Source organism: Haliaeetus albicilla, chromosome Z (genome assembly GCF_947461875.1).
Source record: "Haliaeetus albicilla chromosome Z, bHalAlb1.1, whole genome shotgun sequence".
Taxonomy (NCBI): domain Eukaryota; kingdom Metazoa; phylum Chordata; class Aves; order Accipitriformes; family Accipitridae; genus Haliaeetus; species Haliaeetus albicilla.
Window position 1 is genome coordinate 2,879,538 of NC_091516.1, and position 24,882 is coordinate 2,904,419.

At 42.5% G+C, this 24,882-nt stretch overlaps 1 protein-coding gene across 1 annotated transcript in view; it reads right to left on the bottom strand.

Moving 5' to 3' along the window:
• Positions 1-4,702: 4,702 nt before the first annotated feature.
• Positions 4,703-24,882, bottom strand: part of PLCXD3 (phosphatidylinositol specific phospholipase C X domain containing 3) — an 87,945-nt gene continuing 67,765 nt past the window's right edge. The window contains exon 3 of the mRNA XM_069777713.1: positions 4,703-11,235. Within this exon, the coding sequence (XP_069633814.1) occupies positions 11,079-11,235 (157 nt within the window). The 3' untranslated portion in view covers positions 4,703-11,078. The remainder of the gene's footprint in view (positions 11,236-24,882) is intronic.

Consider the following 24,882-nt stretch of genomic DNA (forward strand, 5'->3'; position numbering starts at 1 on the left):
AGCTGATGCCTCCTTCTGCTTGTGGGCCACAACTTGCAGTCCACCCTTTCCATGCTACTCATGGTTTCATAGCCATCTATCATACCTCCTCCTATCAGCCTCTTCTCCCGTCTGAAGAGTCTTGACCTAGTCTTTCCTGAGGTGGAAGTTAGCCACAACTTTGCTCATCCTTGTTGTCCTTCTCTGAGTCTTTTTCAGTCTTTTCACATCCTCCTTAAGACCGGTGAACCAAACTGCGCTCAGTACATGAGACGCAGACGCTGCTTAGATGAACACATAATGATGTGTTCTGGTTTGTTCCTATTTCTTTCCTCATGATCCCTACTGTGATTTGCTTTTTTGACCACAAAAGCAAATGGATTTTATTGCTCCATTATTTACAGTTTGTTTCAGTGCTGATACTAACAGTCATGACAGGATCAAAAGGTAGACATGTTTCTCAATAGATATGTTTCTCAATAGCCTGGAGAATAGGCCACAGCCATTCACTGTATTCACTGCTAACTGCGTATTTAATTTCAGTTAAAATATAAAACCAGACACTTATTCTTGAAAAAATCCAATGCCAACGGGATTATTAAAATGTACCGGCTACTTTGGGAGCTTGCAGTGACTATATATAAGTTACAAGGTTTGAGCATGTAGAAGTAGATGCAGTATGCTTTATTTCTGATGACTTCTCACACTTTCTATTTTTTAATGCTGCAATTAGAGGAAGAGTAGACGTGAATTTAATGGGGCAGCAGATACATGAGACAGTGGAAAAGGAGTTTGCTCAGATTTTGGGTCAAGTGTTTTAATGAACATGGGCAAATCTTCCCATTACTGCAGGGAAATAAATTGTGATTTGCTATCAAGAAACCAACCCTCAAAAAATTTTTGCAAGATCTTTGACGACTCTGGTCAGACGACTGCCAGGTAGATGAGTACAGCACTAGAGAAAGATGAAAGCACTAAACCCTGGCAGGTGTCAGTGCTCTCACCCGCAGAGCTAGATCGGCACTGGGGCAGGCAGGGCTTGGAAGCTTGGGAATAAGCAATTCGTTCAGGTATCACCTAGTAACATAAAGTACTGTCCTCCTGGATTTGAATGCAAGCTGAGAGATGGGTTTAACGTTTTTCCTGAGTTACTAGAAAAGCAAAGCCAGAGGACTTAAACAATTGGCTAATAATAGGCTTTTGTACTCCAAGGCAAGATCTATTCTGGCAGTTTCATCCATGTGGTACCCGACATACCTAAAATACACCCCAGCTCATGCCCTCCAATTCTTCCTTGCAAATTGTACAAGCTTTATTTTAAGATGTTTATGAGTTTCAGAAATGTGACGGCTACTCGGGGAATGGGAAGTGGTTTGGTCAGACAATAGTTTTGCTAATGAGGATGACACTTCCTCACCTGTGCAGACTGCACAGGAACAAGAAAACTGAATATATCTGCATAGATCGTGAGGCATTAATGAGCAAGGACTGCGTGCATCACATAAATCAAGCACTGGAGTTTTTTACAGCTTTCTTCCTTTTAATCTGAATGCTGTGATGGAGCAATGGGTTTCCCAAAGTCCTGCAAGCACCTTTCTGCCTGCAGCTCATTGGTCAGTCTTAATGTTCTTCTATTTCCATGGCTTGGTCTTGCTTGAATATGCTTATCTGAAGGTGAAGGTGCTCAGGTATGTCTTTCAGGCCATATTGGCTGGGCTGAATCTGTTGGATCAGCCAGACAGGTTATTTACATCTGTGTCTCCCAGAAAAACAAAACACCTGGAGCATTTACTGTTGCATTTTACGAAGCAGCAGCCCCAGTCCCTTCCCATGTGATGCCTCCTGAGGCAGTAGTTCACCTCTCAGGTGCACAAAGCTCCCTGTTCTTAGATTTTCCCACTTTCTCATTGGTCTCCCCAAAATACATTTCTTTTTCCACACCACAGCCCCCAGGACATCCTGTTCAGAGCCATCCTGTGAAATTCAGTCCCGCATTTGGGTCCCTTCCAGCTGATCAGCTCCTTCTGCAGTTTGTGCCACCCCCACCACGCTTCTCTCCACCAGCACGAGAGTCAAATTCTCCCTCCCTCCCAAGAGCACCAGACTTTATTCCAGCTGCCTTCACTTCTGGGAAGGTTTGCTAGCTATTAATGACTATATGAAAATTGGGTATCACTTCCACCATTTTAAAGGGGAGATGGAAGCTTTGCGGATCAACACTGACCCAAATTAAAGACTACATTTACTATTTAGTACTGTAAAATAATTTCCACTTTGTTCACACTGAAACACGGACAAATGTCAAAAGGTGAAATGGTTGAGGTCCCCAGCTCTAAGCACCAAGGAATAAAGTTTCTTGAAGTGACCAACTTTTTTGGCATGTACGATCTTTGCAGCAGAAATCAGTAAGTTTTCCTCTCTTACTAATTAGTTTTTTCAGAGCTGAAAAAAAAAGGATTTAAAAGCCAGGAAGATGTCCCTTTTCTAGTCATCTCTGAACAAAAAGTATATGCATGTTTTGGGGGCCTTTTGGTCCTAAAGAAATAAGAGAAATTGATAATTATGTAAAAAAATAAATCCTACTCAAATCCTGAACTCTTGATCAAACTTTTTTCTTTCAGTAAATGACTTTCCATAGATTTCAGTGTTGATATAGATTTTCTTTGGGATCCAGCATATTTAGCTCCATTTTATTTACAGTACTTTTGTTATTAGCCATAGTGCTGATTTTGTATGTGTTAATTCGCTCTCATCATTTTCAAGAGACAGCATGAAAAAACCTCAAAAAAATTGATTTCCTAAATAAGAAATACCTTTTGCTGTTTTCTCACAAAACAAAAGAGGAAACAACAATCTACATGAATGTATATTAAAACAGATACTTATTTACTCATGTGTATAGCTTACCCTCCTGTTTAGCAAAGACATACCAAGTCTAATATTCTATTCCACTTAGTTGCTAAACCAGGGCTTAATTGTCCTGCCTTTAGACAACAAAAAACTATGATGAAAAAAGGGAAAGCAAGACTTTCATTATTTAAATTACTGTTTTGTACTTGAAGATTTAAACCTGATTAAGACCAGTTATTTAAGTTATTTTGATTTCAATCAATACGTTTACAATGTAATTATTTTTTCCTCAGAAATTTCACAGTTGCTGGGAAAGAAAACAAAAATAAATGAATAATGGCAGAAACCGCAGCTAGGGCACTAAGGGGCAAGAAACTGGGCCAAAAATGTGGAAGTCCTATTTAACACTTATGCTGTGCCTATGCCCATAAACAGCTTATTTCCATAAAATCTATTTAAATTGACCTTCCAAAAGAATAGTTGCATTTTAATTGAACTCTCTTATCAAATTAAAAACATACTAGAGTAGAACATTTCCCCCCCCCCCAATCCAGTAATTCAATATAAAATTCCTTTCTGGAATCAGAACCATTTACTAAACATGTCTCACCTAGTGTTACACATGCTTTCTTAAAACCATCAGCACCTCAGCTGGCTGTGTTCTCATGTGTCATCAGACCACTGTATTAGGACAGAGGCAACCCATATTTGAATAAAGTAGCTATTGCAACAGCAGGATAAAGTTGGCCTGCTGATTCTTTTATTGTAGTAGTTTAGGAAAAAAAAGGAGAGAGAAGAGAACCACTTCTGCAATGAGGAAAAATCATTTTGTGTACTGAGCAACCCATATGCTCCCATTGGAAAGACAGTACCTGTCGGGTAGGAAGAGGAGCGGAGACATTTTAAGCAGCAGGCAAATTTAATGCAGTGACAGTCAGGCCTCCCTGGCATTGCTCATCTTTCATGGCATCTTCTTCTGCAACCCTGGCAGCCTCCTGGCTCCTTGGCTTCAAACTGGGCCAAGTGAGAGAGCATGGAGAGTGCGGAAGCAGAGCACTTGGGCTGGGTTTGCCTGTGACTTGGTAGGAGAAGTGAGCAAAAGAGGTCTGTCCTGCAAAACAACACTTCTGACCTCGCTAGGAAGAAAAAGTAATATGAACCTTAAACTCCAAAGGCTTTAGCTTCTAACATGCCACACTCCACTTTTGCAGGACGCTGCAAAGCCCAGCCTTGCTGGCTGTGCTTCTGGCTGCAGAGATCTTGGTGGGGGTCACCTGTGTCCCACTCTGAGGAATAGGTCCCCAAACCCCACAGGAGGCACCGGAGAGGTGATGGAAGGAACTCACCTGCTGGCGGGCATGTCCTGGAGCCCGGCTTGAGGCATTGGCTAGTCTGCTCCACCAGGACCTGCCGGCAAGCTGAGTTTGCATCGGCGGTGGGCACTCCTCACCATGCCCACGTGAGCTGCAGGGCCTGGGGGAGCAGTGGACAGACTTAACATTTCAGAGGTCTAGACCCTGCTTTCCATCTCCCTCCTTCTTACAAGATACCACCAATGGCAAGAGTAGCAGCATGGGCTCATGCAGGCTACTGAGCTGGGTCGTACACTTTGGTGCTTGAGGCAAATTGGGGCTGGAGGGCCCTGCCAGGGAAAGAGAACGCCAAGAGCCTGCTGTGACCCTAGCAGCACGAACACATCACACCGCCCTGTGGTATTCAAGGGTCCCACAATAACCATGTGGAAATGGTACTCCCGCTGCAATGCCCTCACGGGGCAGTCCACGTGTCCTAACATAACAGCACAGCTTGGGTCTAACATCTGACTCCACCCCATATCGCAAAACCGTGTTTAAGAAGCCTCCTACATGTAAAGGCTTGAATGCAGCAATGAAGCCATAAATGAACGATACCAGAGCTTTATTAGATATTTCACTGGGTACAAAGAAACTGGATTTTATATTACTCTTTTTTTACATTAAATACACATTCTTGTCATAAAAATTCACATTTGCTATACAGAACTGTAGGCATTTTTTACACAACATTTATTAAAGTACCATTGAATAGATCCTAAAAAGAGAAGGTGCAGCTCTGTGAACCTTTGTGGGCATAACACACAGGGAGCTCCATGTCCTCAGTGTTACACAATTCTCCTTCCCACCAAAAGGAGGAAAGTCATTCAAATGCATTAATGCTCATTGGGAATAATAAGGCTTCTGTACAGAGACCCTGAACAGTGTCAGGAGGCAGTGTGGCAATAACATTCTAATCATCACCTACATAGTCCTAAAGCTACTGATGACTGAGGCAGTCAAAAACGTAACAACTGTCCTGGCAAGCCCAGATATTTCTTCTTTTTTCTTTTTGAAATTATATTTTTAACTATGTATTTTTATTTTCAATAATAACAATTACACATAAACCCAGGATTCTGTTTTAAGGATCTCAGCTTCACAGCAAAACTGATTTCAGCTACTCGAGGAATCTCTCCCTATCAAATTGACTTTTGTAGGACCCAGAGCTGAGGGAAGAGACTAGTATGTATCATCTCACTGCGGAAAAAAAAGCCTAAGTGTACCTCCATCTCAGGACATACTCATTGGTGTATCATCCAATCTGTTTTTAATTTGGAGGGAGAAAATTTATAACTGAATGCTCATCAGCCAAGGTCAGGCCTACATAAGAGGACATGTGTACATAACTTGGAGCGTGGAGATAAACCATCCTGGAACATCAGATGTGGGACACCACCATCTTTTAGCACCATACTTAACATCTTATAACTTGTGGATTGCTATGGTGTACGGAGCATGACAAATAAGTAATACTCTGAGCAGTGTTGCTCACAGCTGGCGGTTAAAGGGATGCATATGCAGAAGGTGAGATAAGGAGCACTGAGCAGAGGCAAAAGAGAAGAGTGGGAAGATGCTGCATTTTAACTAGACTAAGATAACAGAAAAGGGTCTGAAATGAGACTTCTGCCTTCCCTCAGTCACTGTTCAGGTGTGTCTGAGTGAAGGTGACCTCACATCAAACGTACCATAAGGCAGGCATGCCCTGCCTACTCCGGTCCAACTGGTCAGGCATGAGGCGAACCCTCTCTGAATTCAGTAAATCTTTCAGCATTACCCTTGGCATCAGGCAGAGGCATCTCAGACAGAAACCATGAAGGGAGACCTAGACCTGGCTGTGGGAATGCTAGAGGGGTCATACCTGTGGGCAATGTAGCGATTCCTAAGTAGAGCACTAGGTCCTGCGAGACACTGGGAAATTATTATACCTTTTTTAATTAAGCTGCCATGGCTCCTGAAAGCAGAATGCTGTATGTGGGCAGGCCAGGCCAGGCTGCTCAGCCTTTGACATTTATCATTTTTACATAAGAATTTTTACAGTCCAACCTAGACTGGAGCAGAGTTCAAAGCTCCTCCTGCGAATTTACAGCTACGTTCCAGCACGGGACATGAGCAGTATTGCATAGCATCCAGGCACTTCCCCAAAGCCAGGGTATCACCACCCTCCTATCATGATTGTATTCCAGATGAATTTTAGACAATTCAATTACAGGTCCACAATTCCCGCTGGCATCAGCAGGAGCTGTGTGTGCACAGAAGTGATTTGACCTGTATCACACTGGAAACCACATCTTTGCCACCTTGTACAATCAAGGTAGTAGATCAGGTGAACATCCTATTCTTTATTTGCCAATGTGTAAGTGAGCTCCAAGTAACTTCGAGCTTAACTCCTTAGTGCCAAAAAGTGAGGGAGTCAGCCCTATGGACAATCCTTGTTAATGTTTGAAATTAGAATTGATAATTATGGGATTTAAACAATATTATGTGAATGCATTAAGGCAGGTTACATAACTGCCCTTTTCCTTTAGGATTAATTATTATTTCCTTGTACACTGTAGACAATCCATACTCCCATACACACACATACCTACAAAACAGCAGCACAGTAAAAACTAAACAGATCACTGAACTCCAACATACTTGTAATCAATACATTGCACATACTATACAGCATATTTTAACCTCATCATTGGGTAAACATACACAATTCAGAACAACATTGACTCTATGTAACACAGAAGCTACCACTGAGATATGGCAAATACATCATATACGCTATTAGCTTTTACTTCACTGAAAAGGAGTTTAGAAGTTTAAAATGGTGTTACCTGAACTCCTGAAGTCACCAAACAGCCTACTCAGTTGCTAATGACTAGTGCTCCATATACTATATTCAGGATTAACAGCACTGGAGCTGTGTTTTCAGGACACTCCACTTTTTTGATATTGTGGAGTTAAGCTCCATGATTTTAAATTTCCTTTGCAATACACTGACTATCTGCTCCCCCTCATGCCAGGGTAAAGGTTTAGTAATTACTTTGACATTAGTAGAAATGGTCTAGATTTGTATCAGTATGACAGAAAGACTTAGCCCAGCATACAGGATCATACATTCTCTCTCATGCACATATGCATATGTATACACACACGTGTATGTTTAAAAAAACAGCTTGAAATGGCAGGACCTAGAAAACCAGTAATGTAACCAACAGCAAAGGAATGCAAATAACCCACTGATTTTAAATCTAGGCTCCTGTGGTCTGATTCTGATCTTACCCATCTCCACACAAGGCAGGAATCAGACTCCAGGACCAGCTGCTGTTTGGTCCAAATCACTGCAGGTAGGATCAATACCAAACAAAGCCATCTCAGCTTGTGTAAACTGAAAAATGGAGCCAGGTAGGTTTACACCAGCTAAGACACTGCTTGTGTTGTGCAGCGCAGTCACAATTTTTCAAGTATGACTGAAAAGAAAGAATCAAGTAATCACGTGAAAATGTCAGAAAACAGTACTACTTGATGTGTATACAATGAACATAGTGAGGAGGAAGATAAGTACAGGAAGAAAAAAAATGTTTTAGTGGAGAATGACATGACAGTTTGAGTAAATAGATGCTTATGAAGATCCATAGTGTAGACAAGTATTTTTCCTCTGATGGGCTGATTACAGTCATCTAATTTCCCATGCAAGATTCCTCATAATACATGTGTAGAAACCTCCCAAATGAATCAGGTCAGAACAGCTCATCTGACCCAACCCTGCAAGCACATTTCTGGTTGAAATCAAAGAGAGTTTTAGCTGCATATGGGTGGCAAAACAGGGCTCTTGAATGGTCCAGTTGTGCTGCATAGTCCCTTCTGGCTTGCTCTTTTCTGGCAAGATCTCCCAAACAGTATCAACAGGGAGTGCATCCCTATCAGGACTTACAGTTTTGGGGCCTTGCAGATGAAATTACCAGAAAAGCACAAACCGTATGCCCCTCACACACCTTTTTGTTTTAGTGATTAAGGCAAGTTGTTTACCTGTCCCCAACATAAAGTGCTGTGCTTCTCCAACAGAAAGGAGATAGACAGCTAAATGAAAACATGATTTTTCTGATCAAAATATAGTATTTTGCTAAGATTTTTTCCCCATTAATGAAGAAACTATATGATTTGGCTATTATCCTTCTTGTCAGAGGATTTTTTTTTTTTTTGCTTTACTTCTATTTTCCAGCACCCCAATGACAATTAGAATAAAACTGATGCTAAGCGAACATTCCATAATAACACTAACAAGCTCAAGATAGCTCTATATTTATTCATATATACAGCCGCACGCGCACGCGCGCACACACACACACACACACACACTTTTATTAAATACAGCAGAACATTTGCCTTGAGTACATCTCTGTGTAAGCGAAAAGCTCAGTGTGCCTGTTGTGTGTCTGAGCTGGGGGGTCCCAGAAGGAACTCGGTGCTGTTGATGCTCTTGGTTTCAACAGAATTTCAGTCAGAATCCAAACAAAGAAAGCTAGTTTTTGCTCCACCCAAGGATTCAGATTACTTTACTATATTACAAGGATAGGTTAACTCTTTTGACTATACTTAAGCAGCTGAAGGGTGACAAGAAGAGTCTGGAAGCAAACAAATCCAGCTAAACAGAAAAATGGAAAGAGCATTTCACACCACATCACCAACATTTTTATGTTTCTATGTGGGACACTCACATAGGGTGGGTTCAAAAAACCATAAATGCTCATGTTTCATTTTATGTGTCTGTTGCATGAATTTTGCTTGGAGAGCCTGTGGAAAATGCAAACAAAGTGCATCAACCCACCCCGTATCTTGCTTAGTTGTGGGTAAAAGCACTAGAGTCCTACCCGTCGTTCAATGCAAAGATGGGCTGTGACTCTTGGTAAATTTTTGAGGCAGTTCAGGTAAAGTTTTAATACTGTAAAAAACCTAACTGGCTTAGATCACAGATTACACTGGGGATGGGTCTTACAGTCCTAACCTATACAGAAAAAACTGCTACTGAAGGAGGCATCATAACTTTGTAACAGCTGCACAGTTTTTTTCAACCAAATTTATAATACTTCTGTCCAGAAACCCGAATATCACTATGCAAGTGTGCATGGATGTCTTTGTGTCATATACATACATATAAATGTGTCATTATACTACACATACACTTAAATGTTTCTTTATAGTACACACACACACACACAGACTTTTTCCAAGGCACCCTCTCAGTACAAAATAGCAGCAAGTGTTCATTTTATTCCACTTCTTCCTAAACTAAAAACAACAACAAAAACCCTATATCCCCTCCTGTAACCTACCGGTTTGATATGACCATTTTTTGTTTTTCTAAACTCTGATGGTAGATGGTATTCCTTATCATTTGACAGAAAATAGCCATTCTCTTTTCTCACTCAACTAAAAGTTCTGGTAGTATCAGTGGAAACTTGCCCTTCATCTTATCCCATAAAGCCCTGCAATATTTCAAAGAGCATTTTCCTTGTAAGACATTATAGCATCTATTGTTTTGCACAAATGCAATGTTTTGCTTTCCAAAGTTGTGTGCCTGTGCACTGGTGTGTCCAGGAGATATGACTGATTGGATTGTATCAGTTAGGTGTCATAACAGTGGCAATGCTCTCATTTTATAAATCACCAAGTTTTCCATATATTTGAGTTTTATGTATGTTTCATTAAAAGTAGGATGATCAGTGATTCTGCTGCTAGAACAGTACCATTAAGTAGACTTCCAATCTTGTGTTATGCAGTATTATATCGCACAAACAATTTAAGGACTATAAAGTATTGTTATTAGCTAGAAATTGAACTACTACACTCTTGAGTACAGCAATTTTTCACTGATGAAACTGGCACTGATGTTTTTTGTAATCAGCAGAGAAGTACTGTGTTCGTAGCTGCCTTAAAGAGAAGCTTCGACTGCACTTATTCTTTTTCAGTTCAGTTTTAGTCCTGCAGAAAGTAGATTTCCAGTATGGGACAAAATCCTGCCCCCCTTACAGTACACAAAGTTACTGATCCTAGGCCCAATCCATGCCAGCTCCATGATAAACACAGGAAATTTTCCTATTAAATTCAGTGGGCGATGGGTCAGGGTCTTACATAAGATTAATCCTGGGAGGAAGTAGTGCTCCAAGCTGGCCTAACTTTGTTTCTGCTAGAACCAGGGAAAATTTGCACTGGCAGTTCCTAGTACAGAGTTAGGCCAGCATCACATATCTGCTGACTTGACCTGGGGCAGAGACATAGGAAAACCCCATTTTGAGAATGAAAAGCAAGCAGGATTTAATCCGTGCTCTGTGCAAGCTACGTAATACATCATGTTTACTGTCCACTGATTATGCGTGTGTTAGAGGCATGGCTTTGAATTTACTTCACAAAGACATTTAAACCTGTAGCTCACTGATAAATACAATCAGTTAAACCACTTAATAGATGAAGTGTAGCAGCTTAAAATTTTCAGGTCAGATATACTGTCCTCAGTCTCCCGCTTCAATGCTCACACTGTTGGGAATCCTGCTGTGGGCAGGCAGAGGGCAATATACATCCCATCGCTCCAAAAGCAGCAAATTTATTGGCACTGTTCATAACCATAGAAGAGACATGAATCGCATTTGGTACCTCATGGAAAACATGTAAATGGCCTTCTTTTATCAAACATTGTAAACATGTTTAGTTTTGCTCTTCACATGAAACACAAATGTAAAAAAATGATCATAATTGATTAAAACATTTCCCCTACACCCACCCACTAAAGCCCTAAACACCTCAGTGTGTTATAGGAAGATTAGTGTTTTACAAGATAATTCTTTTAAAATGCAATCTTTTTTTTTCAATTCTAAATAACGCAGCAACACACGCATTATAGTACTATCAAGTAGTGTCATCTTCACCTTCATCCAGGGCATAGTTGAGCTTTATGACTGTGCTGATAAAGTCACCAAGTTCTACAAAATCTGCAGTGATAATATTCACACCACTTTCTCCTGGTTTCTGAGTTCGGACCCACTGCATCATTGCAGGAAGAGCCCTAAGGAGAAAACAGGAACAATAATTACTTATAAAGCAGTGAGACAAATGCATCGAGGCAGGATTTACCAACAATGACTCCTATTGATCTTACTAGCTTTCTAAGGGAACCATGTAAGAAAGGACACAGGTTAGTGCTCAGGCTTTTTGAAAACGCTTCTTTTTATAATTTTCATTTTCTATGCAAATACTATGTTGATTGCATTTCAACTTCTCCGTAGAAAAGAATGAAAGGAAGCTCATACAGGCTCACAGTAATTATTGATCTTGCCTAGGGGCAAGGGCATGGACCAGATACCTTTCCGCTATCATTTGGCCTTATGACTCCATGGGAACTGTTTATGGAAAAAGAATTAATGGAGAACTCAAGCCATTTGCAAAGCATGCTTGACACATTCAAGGAAATACCAAAAATAATATTTTGGGGGACACTGGAGCAACCATGATTTCTACAGTAGAAGTACAGCATTTACCAAATATCCTTTCTCTCCCAGTATTAATATACTAGCCATGAATTATATTTAATCATAAACCAGTGGTTAGTAACTGAAATAAAAAGCACCACAGTCATATTGACTCTTTTCTAACATGGTATATTTTTATTATGTCAGACCCTAAGCACAGGAATACTGAGGTGTAAAAGATGTCTGCCTAACTGGGTTTGTGAGTATAAAGAAATTTTTCTGATCTCACGAGAATATAAACTAATGATCACAAGAAATATCTGTGGGAAAATAAAGGGCTCCCCAGTCCTGCTGAAGAAGTCAAGCAGCAAGATCCAGTTTTCAGAAGACAGAAGTTAACAGAGCTCGAAAAAAATAAGGTACAGATTTTTCAGAGGAAGGGCATTTTTGAGAGAAAGGGTAATTGACCATTGAAACAAACTCCCAACGACTGTGACAAACTCTGTAGCACTTGGAGTCTCAAATCAAGCCTGGATGTCATTCCAAAAATACACTCTCAGTCAACCTCAAGCTGCTGAGTTAAATAAAAGAACCTATGGACTGGGCAGGGCTGCAGTCAGTTTAGGTGAACATTGTGTTCTCCCTTTGCTCTAAAATCCATAAATCCGTGATTCCCCCTCAGCCAGCATGTTGTACAGCCTTTTTCACAGAGGCAAGGTACATGTAAAATGTTGGTCAGACAGGAATTTAAAACAAGCTGAACATGCTGAACCTAAATCTGCTCCCAAAAGCTTTAAGAAAACACATCCAAAGAAAAGAGAACTAGTAGCAGACACAGATTGTACTTGTCAGTGGCCACCAGAATCATTTTTTAAAACAACTTAGTACAGAAAAAACCCAAGCGGTTATAATTAGCCCCCTCTATGATTTTAGAGGAGGAGAATGCAAAACACCAAGGTTTTGCTTCAGCTTAAATCTACCTTAAGAAAGATCCACGTTTAAGCCCAGCAACACATTTTATTTCACTCATTGATTCAGTATTACTGAAGTATGTGTATGTATGCATACCAGGTCATAAAACTGAACTTAAGCACTCTGCTATATAAGAAACCAGCGAGCATCTTTAGATTTAAGTTTATGTAATCCTGAAAAGCTGCACTCTGTGTAACTGTAACAGGCACAGGTCAGGTGTTAAATATCCAGCAATGCCTGGACTGTTCGAAAAGATCTGTGAAAAACCAGAACCAGGTCAGATCTCAGCAAAACAGCATGGACCGCCAAGGTGATAAAAAGCAGCTCAAAGCAGCTGAAAAACTCCACTGCATCTTCACATGCAAGAGATACTGCTGAACACTGGACAAAGACACAAGGCTGAACTTCTAAGATAGCAGTATGTTGCCTTTGTCTTTAATATCACCCTGTTCAAGCTCAAAGAGTTTCAGGTTTAAAGGTGAACTGATTGATTGTAGGCAGGCACAGATTTTTTTCTTCCTTCCTTCTGCGTAAGTTGATACCCTTGGTATTTTATGCCCCTTTGAGGCATACATAATTTCGTTTGGTGTCCTTTATTTGTTCTGAGGCTGGTTCTGATGTAATTCTGTCTCTAGACCATAGAGTTTGCTGTCTATACACCTAGCCATATAGACTGAAATTCCTTTTTCCTACTGTGTTCTTATTAAGCCAGCCCTTAACAGATGCCTCCTTAAACTCAGTCTGCCCTGCCATTTGATCTCCAGTTAGGCTTGGTAGTTAAACAGGTTATTTGTATTTTACTGATATTTCACACAGGACACAGTTGCAAGAGCTTTTGCCCATATGCAAACTGTTAGATAAAGTCACAGGAACCTTTTGTTCATGAGACTAGAGAGCATTCGAAGAGAAGTCAAAAAGTGAATCATATTATCCAACAAAAAGTTTATTTGCATAGCAAAGGCAAAGAACACAATCCTGTAAAAAAAATAACTGAACAAAAGATCCCACTGACTTTAAAGATTTGATCGAGGCTATACAACTCTGCTTATGATAGAAATTCATGGAAAAAGCCCATACAGATCATCTTCCTCCCATAGTGCCATCCTGAAAGTGCATTACATCAATGACTGTTCAGAAACCACACGTTGCTCAGTTTCAGTACAAATATTTCACATGCTCACAATAATTATTAGAATAAGCCTGCTTTAACATTTCTCAGGGTGCCTTTGTGATAGCAGCACAAACCTTGCTCACGCTTCCTTGTAATTTCCAGTCTCTGCATGCCTCAAACTAGTAATTGTTCTCATTAAGGGTTTTAGTCAGAGGAACACAAACCATGCTGTGTGGCAGCCACCTACATGAATGTGCTCGCAGAAACCCAGTACATACCATGGTCTTTGTAGATATTCTTGCAATGTTGATAAGAAACAATTTTGCACATGAGCATAAGCAAGCTTCTCAGCTTGCAAACCCTAATAGCATCACCGCCCCTGAGTTAGGCAGGTCCTGCCCCTCCTATGGAGGATGTTGATGTCCATGCTTAAGGGTCTCACCAAAGCTCTGGCACCAATGGTTCAGGTCCCAACCCTGCAAGGGCTGCGGACAGCCCAGCCACGTGAGTATGGGCCATGCCTGTAGATACTCAAGGTTATAATCTCTGCTGTTACCCCACTAACTACAGTGGTGTAGTCATACTGTAACTACATCCACAACTGCATTGTGCTAGTGTAGTGAGTTTTCCTAATAACACACTGTCACGCTGGTAATTATGACAGCAATGCCACTATTGAAACTGCATGCAGGACAGGCTCTTGCTCTCCTGAGGGCAACCTCAAGTCTTCCATCCCTCCTGTGCCTCAGCTGCCTCCGCTGTAAATGATGCAGTGAAAGCTGGATGAGTTGATCAGGAGTACTACTGGCCTCAGAGATATGTTGTGAGGTTTCAGTGCTGTGAGTAAATGTTCTGAAGGGCAAAAAAGATGAAAAGTCCTACATTAATGTGCTACAAACAAAGAGCCAGGCAGCTGGGAAAGTTGACAGACACAGAATGCTGTCAGCCCTTAAACTCACTGAAGTCGGCTGTGTCCCACAGCTGTGCAGTCCAGCCCTTGCAGCCAGAATCCCGGTTCTTGGGAAGAATCACTTCTAACTCCTAAGGGTTGCAAAAGCCACCATGTAACACTGAGCCACACACACAGAAGAGTGCTGCTTGCCTTAGCCTAGAGCCAGGGAAGAGAGAAGGTGTGCTCGTCAGCAAAACCTGCATGGGGAGAAAGAGAGTCTCCTCCTCTCACCCCCACTACCTAAGGCACTGTTTTCACCCCGCTGCAGCTCCACTGACCTGGGTCAGGGCTGGCCAGGTCTGACGCTGCCAGGCCGGTGCAGTACTGCCCTACAAACTAGCATCTGAAGTTGTCTCCTTTTGCCACGTCCCCGGCAGGAGGGGAGGGCTAGCAGCATGAGCAGGGCAGGGGGGGGAAAGCCACAGGACTGGGGGGCTTGAGCAGTGGCGGGGAAGGAGGGGAACGGCATGTTACCTGGGTTTGACTACAGATTGGGATCAGTAATCTTGGTGAACAAACAATCTTCTGTCCTGAAGGAGTGTGTAGAATGTATCATTTATTTGCACTGACTGGGAACTAGGAGGTACCAGACTGCTGCCCCTCACACCCAGGAGGGCGAGAGCAGGGGGATGAAAGCGATGTGACCGGCTGCGAGGTGGAAGGACCTTGTGGGAAGGGCTATGGTCCCATCCCGGCCCAACACCACTGCACCCCGCCACCCACGCTACCCAGCAGCCTCCCGTAGGGCTCTCAGACTTGCCAAAAAGTCTCTATGATAAGGGGGAGAGTGGAGGAGATCTAGGCAGTAGGGACCTACCTACGCTGGACAACACAGTGTCATGCAGAGATCTTTGATGTGGCTTGTCTTCTGAGACTAGCTTTTATCTCTAGATGGCACCTCATTAGGTCAATCAGAGGTATTCGTCATTTGGGCATGGCTTGGGTATCAGGATGGCTTACATCATGCATGCAAACATGCCCTACATCACCATTTCCAGACTTTTTTTGTTGAGAAGCCGTGTACTTTCTCATATAGCATGGCTACAGCTATTTTCATTTACAACCCAGTAAAACCTAGAAGTCTCAGCTTTGACAGTTGTTTTATTACCCCTATTTTCCCCGTTCTGTTTGCTTGCTTGTATAAACAGAAATGCATGCAGATTTCTTTTTAAGTTTTTCACTTCTTTCAGGAACCATTTTCTGATGCATTAAAGAACTCAGCTGAGAAACACTGCCCTAAACTACAAAACATGCATAGCCCTTTTCAAAGCTATTGAATATACGAGACCTCTTTTTTTTTTTAACCTATCAAAGATCTCAAGCAGACTCCAATGGTATTGAATTGTGTTTAAAAAATAATAATTAAACATCCAAGTAGGTTCAGTTCAAGCAGCAAAACTGTGAGTCACATTACAAGCTTTCAGAAAGAAAATATGACCTAACTAATTGCATTAAAATTTGCTTTAAAAAATTTGCTCTTAGGCTATTTTGGTTCAGAAAGAGGGGTGGTGGTTTTTTTTTTTTTAATGCCTGAGTCATCAAAGCCTGACAACGTGACAGAAGACTAATGACAGCAGCGCTCTAAGACAGGACTTCCCGTGGCGAAACAGCCGTTCCTCTCTGCAGAGCTTTCAAGGGAGAGGAGGAGGAAAAGCAACTCTGTGAATGCAAAACAAAAGGGCTGTTCACTGTTCAGTGAGAGTTTGATCACTAAAGGCAGAGAACAGGTTTTCTTCTGGAGTGCAGGGAGCCAGTACAACCGAATCCAGAGTGAGAAACTGGTCTCATTTACAGAGTGCGATGCTGCCTAGCATTCAGTGCCCATTACCAGTAACACCAGCGAGAACTGAGGCAAGTCCACTTGCTCAGGGCAAAGTGACGTGTGGTATTTCTTCCGTCTCCAGCAAAGTGCACACACTGCCTCCCTGCAGCCTTTTGCAAATAGGTGTTGCTGTTCAAGAAAAATAGCACTTCTCTGCAGGACAATGTACTCACACAAGCCTGAATCTGAAACCCTGTACTCTTTAACTTCCCCCCCCCCCCCCATCCAATTCTACCCACACTCACAAGCACACTGATTAATTCTGGAGCCATAATTCAGCACACACTGACTTCGGCTTTTCAAGGATGCTGAGAATTCATTGCTCCAGTGGGAGCAGTGGATGTCTCGTGTGTCACTGAATCATAAAAAGCACAACTGGAAAGAACCTTGAAAAATCATTCAAGTTCACCCAGCCCATCCTGGGCAGCATCAGCTACACAAAGATCAACAATACAAACCACTCCTGGTAAATGTTCAGTTTAATCAGTACTTACAAGCCCCAGTGATGGAGATATCACAACCTTCCTCAGTATTCAGAGCATTCCTATGTAAATATCCTTATACATCCTCATTAGTTTCAACTGGAGTACCCACAAATAGATGCCACCAAAAATAATGGCATTAAGGTGTGCTGCTCAAGAGTGGTCACCATGTCCTCACTCTGATCCCGCTAAAGATTTACTGTTCATCAGTAAATAAGCTTCCCTGCAGAACATGAACCTTAGGCACCATTCCACAGTACATCATTCTACCATAATTTTCTCTGTGGCAAAACTAGTTTAAAAGGTCCTTTTCTTTCACATGCCAGCTGTTTGTTTCTGCTCCCTGATCAAAATTTACCATTCTCTCAGTTGTGCTAATAGACCTGTAGGGACAAAATAAAAACCAGCACATGAAAACAGTCTGGATTAACAGAAACAAATCAACCATTTTTGCTCTCCCTCTGTCCCAAATGGCCCAGTTCATTGATGAGATTTGATTTATAACAGGACCTCCCAAATTGTTGGATCAACAAAACCAAGGAACAAATGAACTGAAGCACAGAGATTTACATGAGCTTGGCATGAAGGGGCTGGGAAGGAACTCCTTAGATTTAGTTCCTCACCCCTCAGATCCTCTCTAGGCAGCAGTAGCGTGGCCACAAAATTGGCATTACTAAGGCCAGACTGACTAGAATAGGAAAATTTGGGGAACTCCGGGTGAAATTTTATTATTAATAGTCTCGAAGGCACACAGGTGGGAATTCCCTTCCCCGGATCCTGAATGGACTTTACACTGCCCATGAGCTGTCGTTTTGCAAGAACTACCTACATTAACATCCAACAGCCCTGGATTTATTCTTCTGAAATGGTTATCTATAATTCAGTCATCTCCAATTGCTTTATACAGTTTGGAAATGCATCTAATCAGATGACACAGACTACCGTGCTGGGGTCAGATGAATATTTTAACATAATTATCATAGTGCTGTACTCTGCAGAGTCACCAGGGGCCAGATGGCTTCGCTCTCCTGTTGAGCTGTTGTTGGCTTTCTGGGTTTCATTTTTAAGGGGAAGCAGAAATGAGCTCAGAAGGGCCATTCCTGTCCTCCCTTCAAAGAACATTGCAGCTGAGTTTATTGAACCTACTCCTCTATGCCTGTATAAAAATGCAATGGAATATTTAATACCAGCAAATGGTGGCTCTGGAGGTGATTAATGTTCAACATCCTATTTTTCCCTGATTCAGTGTTTTTAGCCATTGCACTTAGGGCATTAACTAATAGCATTAGGAATGCAGACAGCTGCAAAAGGACTCAGCTGACCTTGTAATCTCATTAATGAGGCAACTCTAGTATTTTGGCTACTCTCTTGGTCAATGTAGTAGAGAATTAGAGGGCAATGCCAGAGCTAAAACCATCAACTGCTACCACACAAAGTGAGGCATTTAGCTTTTACATCATGACTGAAGAAGGTCTTATAACACATGTAGTTACGCTACTATGGACAAATACATGATAGTCCATGGATTAACAGGAAAACTACTGCCTGCCATGAGGATGCCTGTGTTCAGAGGCTGGCTTTTTGCAGTGATCAAGCAGATCAAGTCAGACAAGGTCATCAACTGCTCTTCTAATCTGGACTTGTGCAAAGCATTTGACACTGTCTGGCATGATATTTCTAAATTGCAGACACAGGGATTTGACAGATGGACCACTCGGTGGATAAGGAATTGGCTGGATGGTTGCACTCAAAGACCTGTGGTCAATGGCCTGATGTCCAAGTGGAGAGCAGCGATGAGTGGCATTCCTCACAGTTGGTATTGGGACTGACACTGTTTAACATCTTTGTCAGCAACACAGGCAGCGGGATTGAGTACATCCTCAGCAAGCCTGGCAACAACACCAAGCTGTGTGGTGCAGCTGACACACCTGAGGGATGGGATGCCATCCAGAGGGACCTTGACATGCTTAAGAGGTGGGCCTGTGCAAAGTTCATGAAGTTCAACAAGGCCAAGTGCAAGGTCCTGCACCTGGGTCGGGGCAACCCCTAGTATCAATACAGGCTAGGGGCTGAAGGGATCAAGAGCAGCCCTGTGGAGAAGGACTTGGGGGTGTTGGTTGACAAGAAGCTCAACATGACCCGACAATGTGCATCTGCAGCCCAGAAAGCCAACCGTGTTCTGGGCTGCATCAAAAGAAGCATGACCAGCAGGTCCAGGGAGGTGATTCTGCCCCTCTACTCTGCTCTTGTGAGACCCCACCTGCAGTACTGCGTTCAGCTCTGGGGCCCCCAACATAAGAAGGACAGGGACTTGTTGGACTGAGTTCAGAGGAGGGCCACGAAGATGATCAGAGGGCTGGACCACCTCTCCTATGAAGACAGGCTGGAGAGTTGGGGTTGTTCAGCCTGGAGGAGAGAAGGCTCTGGGGAGACCTTACAGCAGCTTTCTAGTGCCTAAAGGAGGCCTACAGGAAAGGTGGGGAGGGACTTTTGACAAGGGCATGTAGTGATAGGACAAGGGGTAATGGCTTTAAACTAGAGGAGGGTAGATTTAGATTAGATGCAAGGAAGAAGTAAGTTCTTCACTGTGAGGGTGGGGAGGCACTGGAACAGGTTGCGCAGAGAGGCTGTGGACGCCCCATCCCTGGAAGTGTTCAAGGCCAGGTTGGATGGGGCTTTGAGCGACCTAGTCTAGTGGAAAGTGTCCCTGCCCATGGCAGGAGGGTTGGAACTAGATGATCTTTAAGGTCGCTTCCAACCCAAACCATTCTGTGATTATATGATAATGTTATCTCTTTGAAGATCACATAGGGGAGTGTCCTGGTTTCAGCTGGGATAGGGTTAATTGTCTTCCTAGTAGCTGGTACAGTGCTGTGTTTTTGAGTTGGGTGTGAGAAGAATGTTGATAACGCTGATGTTTTCAGTTGTTGCTAAATAATGTTTAGTCTGAAGTCAAGTATTTTTCAGCTTCTCAATCCCAGCCAGCAAGAAGGCTGGAGGGGCACAAGAAGTTGGGAGGGGACACAGCCAGGGCAGCTGACCCAAACTGGCCAGCGGGGTATTCCATACCATGTGACATCACATCTAGTATGTAAACTGGGGGGAGGGGGATGGGGGGAATTGCGGCTCGGGGTCTAGCTGGGTGTCGATCAGCAGGTGGTGAGCAATTGCACTGCGCATCATTTGTACATTCCAATCCTTTTATTATTGCTGTTGTCATTTTATTAGTGTTACCATTAACATTATTAGCTGCTTCTTTTCTGTTCTATTAAACTGTTCTTATCTCAACCCACGAGTTTTACTTCTTTTCCCAATTTTCTCCCCTGTCCCACTGCAGGGGGCGGGGGGGGAGTGAGCGAGCGGCTGCATGGTGCTTAGTTGCTGGCTGGGGTTTAAACCACAACAGGGAGAAACATCTTCCATTTTCATAACAGTGGTACAAGTCTTAAGGTATGAAAAATGGAAGGGAACAGAGAGATCCGAGTGCTGTTCAGACGTCGTTCCTTTCAACCTACTGTGGCCCAAACAGAGATAAGCCTGAACACTCATTCACACAAGTGCCTGCATGTGGCATAGCTTACCTGCTTGAGACAGCTGGTCCTGGTCCCAGTTCCACACAGAAATGTGACTGTTCAAGAAATGCCAAGAATTTCACAGAAATTACAAGAAGCATGGACTATAAAAGTGGGAACTGGAACTTATTCCACTGCCTGTGAAACAGAGAAAACCTCTGCTTTACATAAGAAAACATCTGTCACCTATCAAGGGAATAGCTAGGTTTGTGGCTTTTTCCCCCCTATCCTCTCTTTAAAAAAAGAGTTATGATTGATTCATACACTCATTACGCTTGAATCCACTGTATTAAAGCATTCAAATCAGGTGTCAGAGTTAACTGCAGAGTGGGAACTGCTTTGACACAGGTGTATGTTGTAGACCATTCACGGCCAAGTTTTTCTCCAGCAGACTCAGCCAAGGGCTTCGTTTTCTCCAAGGGTTGCCACCATGTGTCATCTGGGACCTTTCAAAGAGCTCCTCCTGCTGAGGAGCTTGGTAGGGGACTCCAGGTACAGAGAGCTGCCCAGCTACTCCCCAGTTCACAGTTTCACTTGCTGCTGATGGCTCGGCCCAGAATCTTGGAACACAGATGAATTAGCTGAGCGATTCTGAAAATCTCACTTTGAATAACTGGAAAAATTAGTAAAAATGTAGGTATCACTACCAGGGAAAGCAGAGCAGCTAGGTGGAAGGCAGAGTTTATTTAAGAAACTTCTGGCTGCCAGCACTATCACTCCACTGTGTGACCTGTAACAGAACTTCACACATCACAGTTTCCACTGAAATAGGTACTACAATAAATCTAAATTACTTAATTAAATAGGTAAAATGTGGGTATTTTTTTCAGTCTAATAGCGTAGCCTGCAAAATTAATGTTTTCTTCCTGCAGATGCTTCAAAATTAAACTAAATGTCACCTATATTTGAATCTTGCTATTGAATACAAAGCAAAGCAATTTCCATTTTCTTTCAGATAAACCGCTCTAGGTGGTTCTAATTTTTTTGTTCCATCAAATGGAGATATAAAGTCAGTCTGCAGTGGCAGAGAACAGCAACCAAAGTATACAATACTGCACACAGCTGTTTTGTGATAGTACTTTGTTCAGTATATTATACAATACATGATTCAGACAGACATACTGTGGAATAATTTACATTGAATGTAATGTTGAAAAATGCAAGAAAAATAACCATACTCAAATCAGAGAAAGTTGCAGTAAAGAGATGGGTCTTGCATCATTCCCAGGAATTTAACACTTATGGATTCTTCAGAGAAGGTGGAAGTCTGCTTCATTCGTGAAACATCAGCAAGCATATTACAATGAAGCAATCCACCCAACAAAGTTTAAATGGAAAATTACAACAAAAATAATTGCCTTTGAAAAAAGGTACAGGGAAATAGTCATTTTTCATCACTGATGCTATCTGGACAGCAAGAAGAAGCAGAGAATATAGTAAGAGCTTCAGGCTGCACATCCAAGTAACAGAAATTGGGCACAGTTACAGCTCTGATTTGAATGATGTTGTGATTAAAAGAAGTCAGAAAATGAGATGGTAGGGGACAAAATTATATAGGAACATCCAGTTTTTCAGTTAATTAAAAAAATTAAATGTCTAGTTAATGTTCAACGTAGCCAATTAAACATTCTTCTCTTACTTTTTGGTCCTTTAAAATTTATGTCATTTTAAATTAGATGTCATTTTAAAATAAGTTATTTTGAAACTGTCAGAACACTTCATTATTTCCAAAACACTAAGCTGGAAAATATCAAGATGAAATGTTTTCCTACATATTTTCCTCAAATACAAGTAGTCATCAAGCTTGACCCAATTTCACAAATAGTATCAATGGTGCTCACAAATCTGTTTTTCCAGCAAATTTCTGTTTAGCATGAAAATTCCTCCCTGCTGTACCTCTCTCCATCTGAGGCACCACCTCTTCTGCTTCCTGCTGTCATTTCCTTCAATTATATTAGCAACTGCCTTTTTGCGTGGACTGAACTTCCTCCACATCTTTCTCCACCAAGCCTTCACCTGCAAAGCTAATTTTATCATTTCCCTTGCAAGGTGTGTATCAAATAGATACTCAGCACTAAGGATCCTTATTATACTGCTGTCATTGTCACCTAGGTTTTTGCCACCCAGCCCCCCTGCCCGGACCCCAGACTGGGGGGAGAGGGGGAGGTCTAGGGTCATCACACACCCACTAGCTCCTCCACAACAACTGCTTCATCTCACCGGAGAGGGAGACTAAGCTGCTTATTAGCCTTTACACATTTTCTGGCTTCTAGCTCTGGACTCACACAGCTAAACCAGTTTTGTTAATCAGCTGGATCCCAGAGGCAATATCCTCCTAAATAGCATCCTAGGCATTGCTGTGAATCATTTACCAGGAGCAGCCTTTGCTGAGCTGTTCCTCATTCCTTCCACTTGTTTTCCTCACAACCCAGTGCTTACAGCCCAAAGCATTCATATGATAAACCTGGTATTATACCAATTATAATTATGCCAAATAGAGCACCCAGGAGATATTATGGAATAGCCACTGCTCTTTCACAGTGCGAAATGTTTGTTCTGGCTACAGCTGGGAGAGACACGCTTCCCGGGCTACATTCCTGCCAAGGTGTTCCCACATCAGGAGGACTTGTGCCCCAAACACAGACTTCTCTGACTCCTCAGTAACCACTGGGTCTATGAACAAATACCGCAAGAGTGCCAGCTTCCCCATCCCCGGGCAGTGGCTGCTCATGTGCCTTGAGACCAGACTGTTCCCGGGGCTCCTGCGAGCAACCCAGCGGAGAGGAACGCTGCGCCGTGTGGTCCTGTCCCGCCACCTCCAGTGACAAACCAAGTGGCACGGACAAGACCGCGCACAGCTGCCTTCAAAAAGGCGCGTTAGCAGCCATGACATTCTCCCGTGGAAGGGGGCCTGGGAGGAATCCGCTAATGATCTCTGTTCCTCTTTTCAAAAGCTGACAGAACTCATCTTAAAAGCAGTCAGCTTTCTCACTCTCGCTTTTCCAGCTGTAAGACTGTTGGAAAACTTCACTGCTCTGATGGCAGGGAGCCCTTCTCTCACTTCCAGCCAAAATGTATTTAGTCAGTGTATAACTGTTGCTCCTGTGAGAACAGCGGCCTTTAGCCTAAACTATTCTTTTCCCTCCCTGGCATTTTTGCCCATGATATTTATAGACAGTAATCACATAGCCTCTCAGGCTTCACTGCGCTAGGATAAACAAGACAAGCTCTCTCAACGTCTTCACCAATTCATTCCCTGATTATCCTAGTTAGTAGTCCCTCTCTGCATCTGTGCCAGCTTTAATCTACTCCCCAGAACATGGATGATCAGAATTGCACAGGATATACAAAAAGATATCCCTATCCTGGACAGTAATATCGCCACTCTTCTGCACAAGCTGGAAGCGCCTCGGTGCGTATCAGGAAGATCCCGCTCTTTTTCCCAGATGCTTTCTGCTGAGGGCTCAGCTTTAGCCAGCCATGGGTGACACTCCAGCATCTGCCTTGCCTGGCTTCCCCAGCTGATGAGATCCCACCTTACCAGAGCATGCTCCCATGATTATGACCTTGCATTTTATACCACTGAATTCCAGCTCATTTCTAAATACTGCAGGCATCCAATTCTTGCTGTATGTTGCCTCACAGCTGTCTTCTGTTACGGTGATAGCCACTTTGTGTTATCAGCAAACTCCATTAGCAGTCTCCTACAGCTGAATCCAAGGTCCTTCATGGAAATACTAAAGACAACCAGGCTTTTTGAGGAATTCTGCCATTACCTTCTCTTCAGTCTGGTGCTTCCAACCAGTCCTAACTGCATTTCCAATTCCCAAATTCCATTTTGGTTGATAATATCCTACTTAACACTTTACCAGCTGCATTACTGAAATCCCAAAATTTTCCTGTAAAATCTCCATAGAATTAGTTACAGAAAAAAAAAAAAAAAAATCATTTGACACCATCCACCTTTGGCAAAACTTCATCAACATTTACCCTACTTTCCATTAACCTCTGTATTTTTAATTATCACTTCTGTCCAGGTAAGCTCTTAAGTCCCACCTTCTCCTGAAAGCTTGTGGGGGCTCAGACCATTCCCTGCTGTTTTTAGATAAAGGCGTTATGTTTTCTGCTCTCTACCCTAAACCACTGTTTTTATAGGTCTGCTTTAATGTGTGCAGTGCTCATGCTAGTCTTTCAGCAGTTCTGCTATGGAGATTAGACAGATCACTCTCCTCCCTGCTTGAACGTATTCACTTCTTACAGCTTTTATAAAACATCTTCCCCAGTGATATTGGGAGTTGCAAAGAAGGCTCCAAGAAGAATCCTGACAATTTAA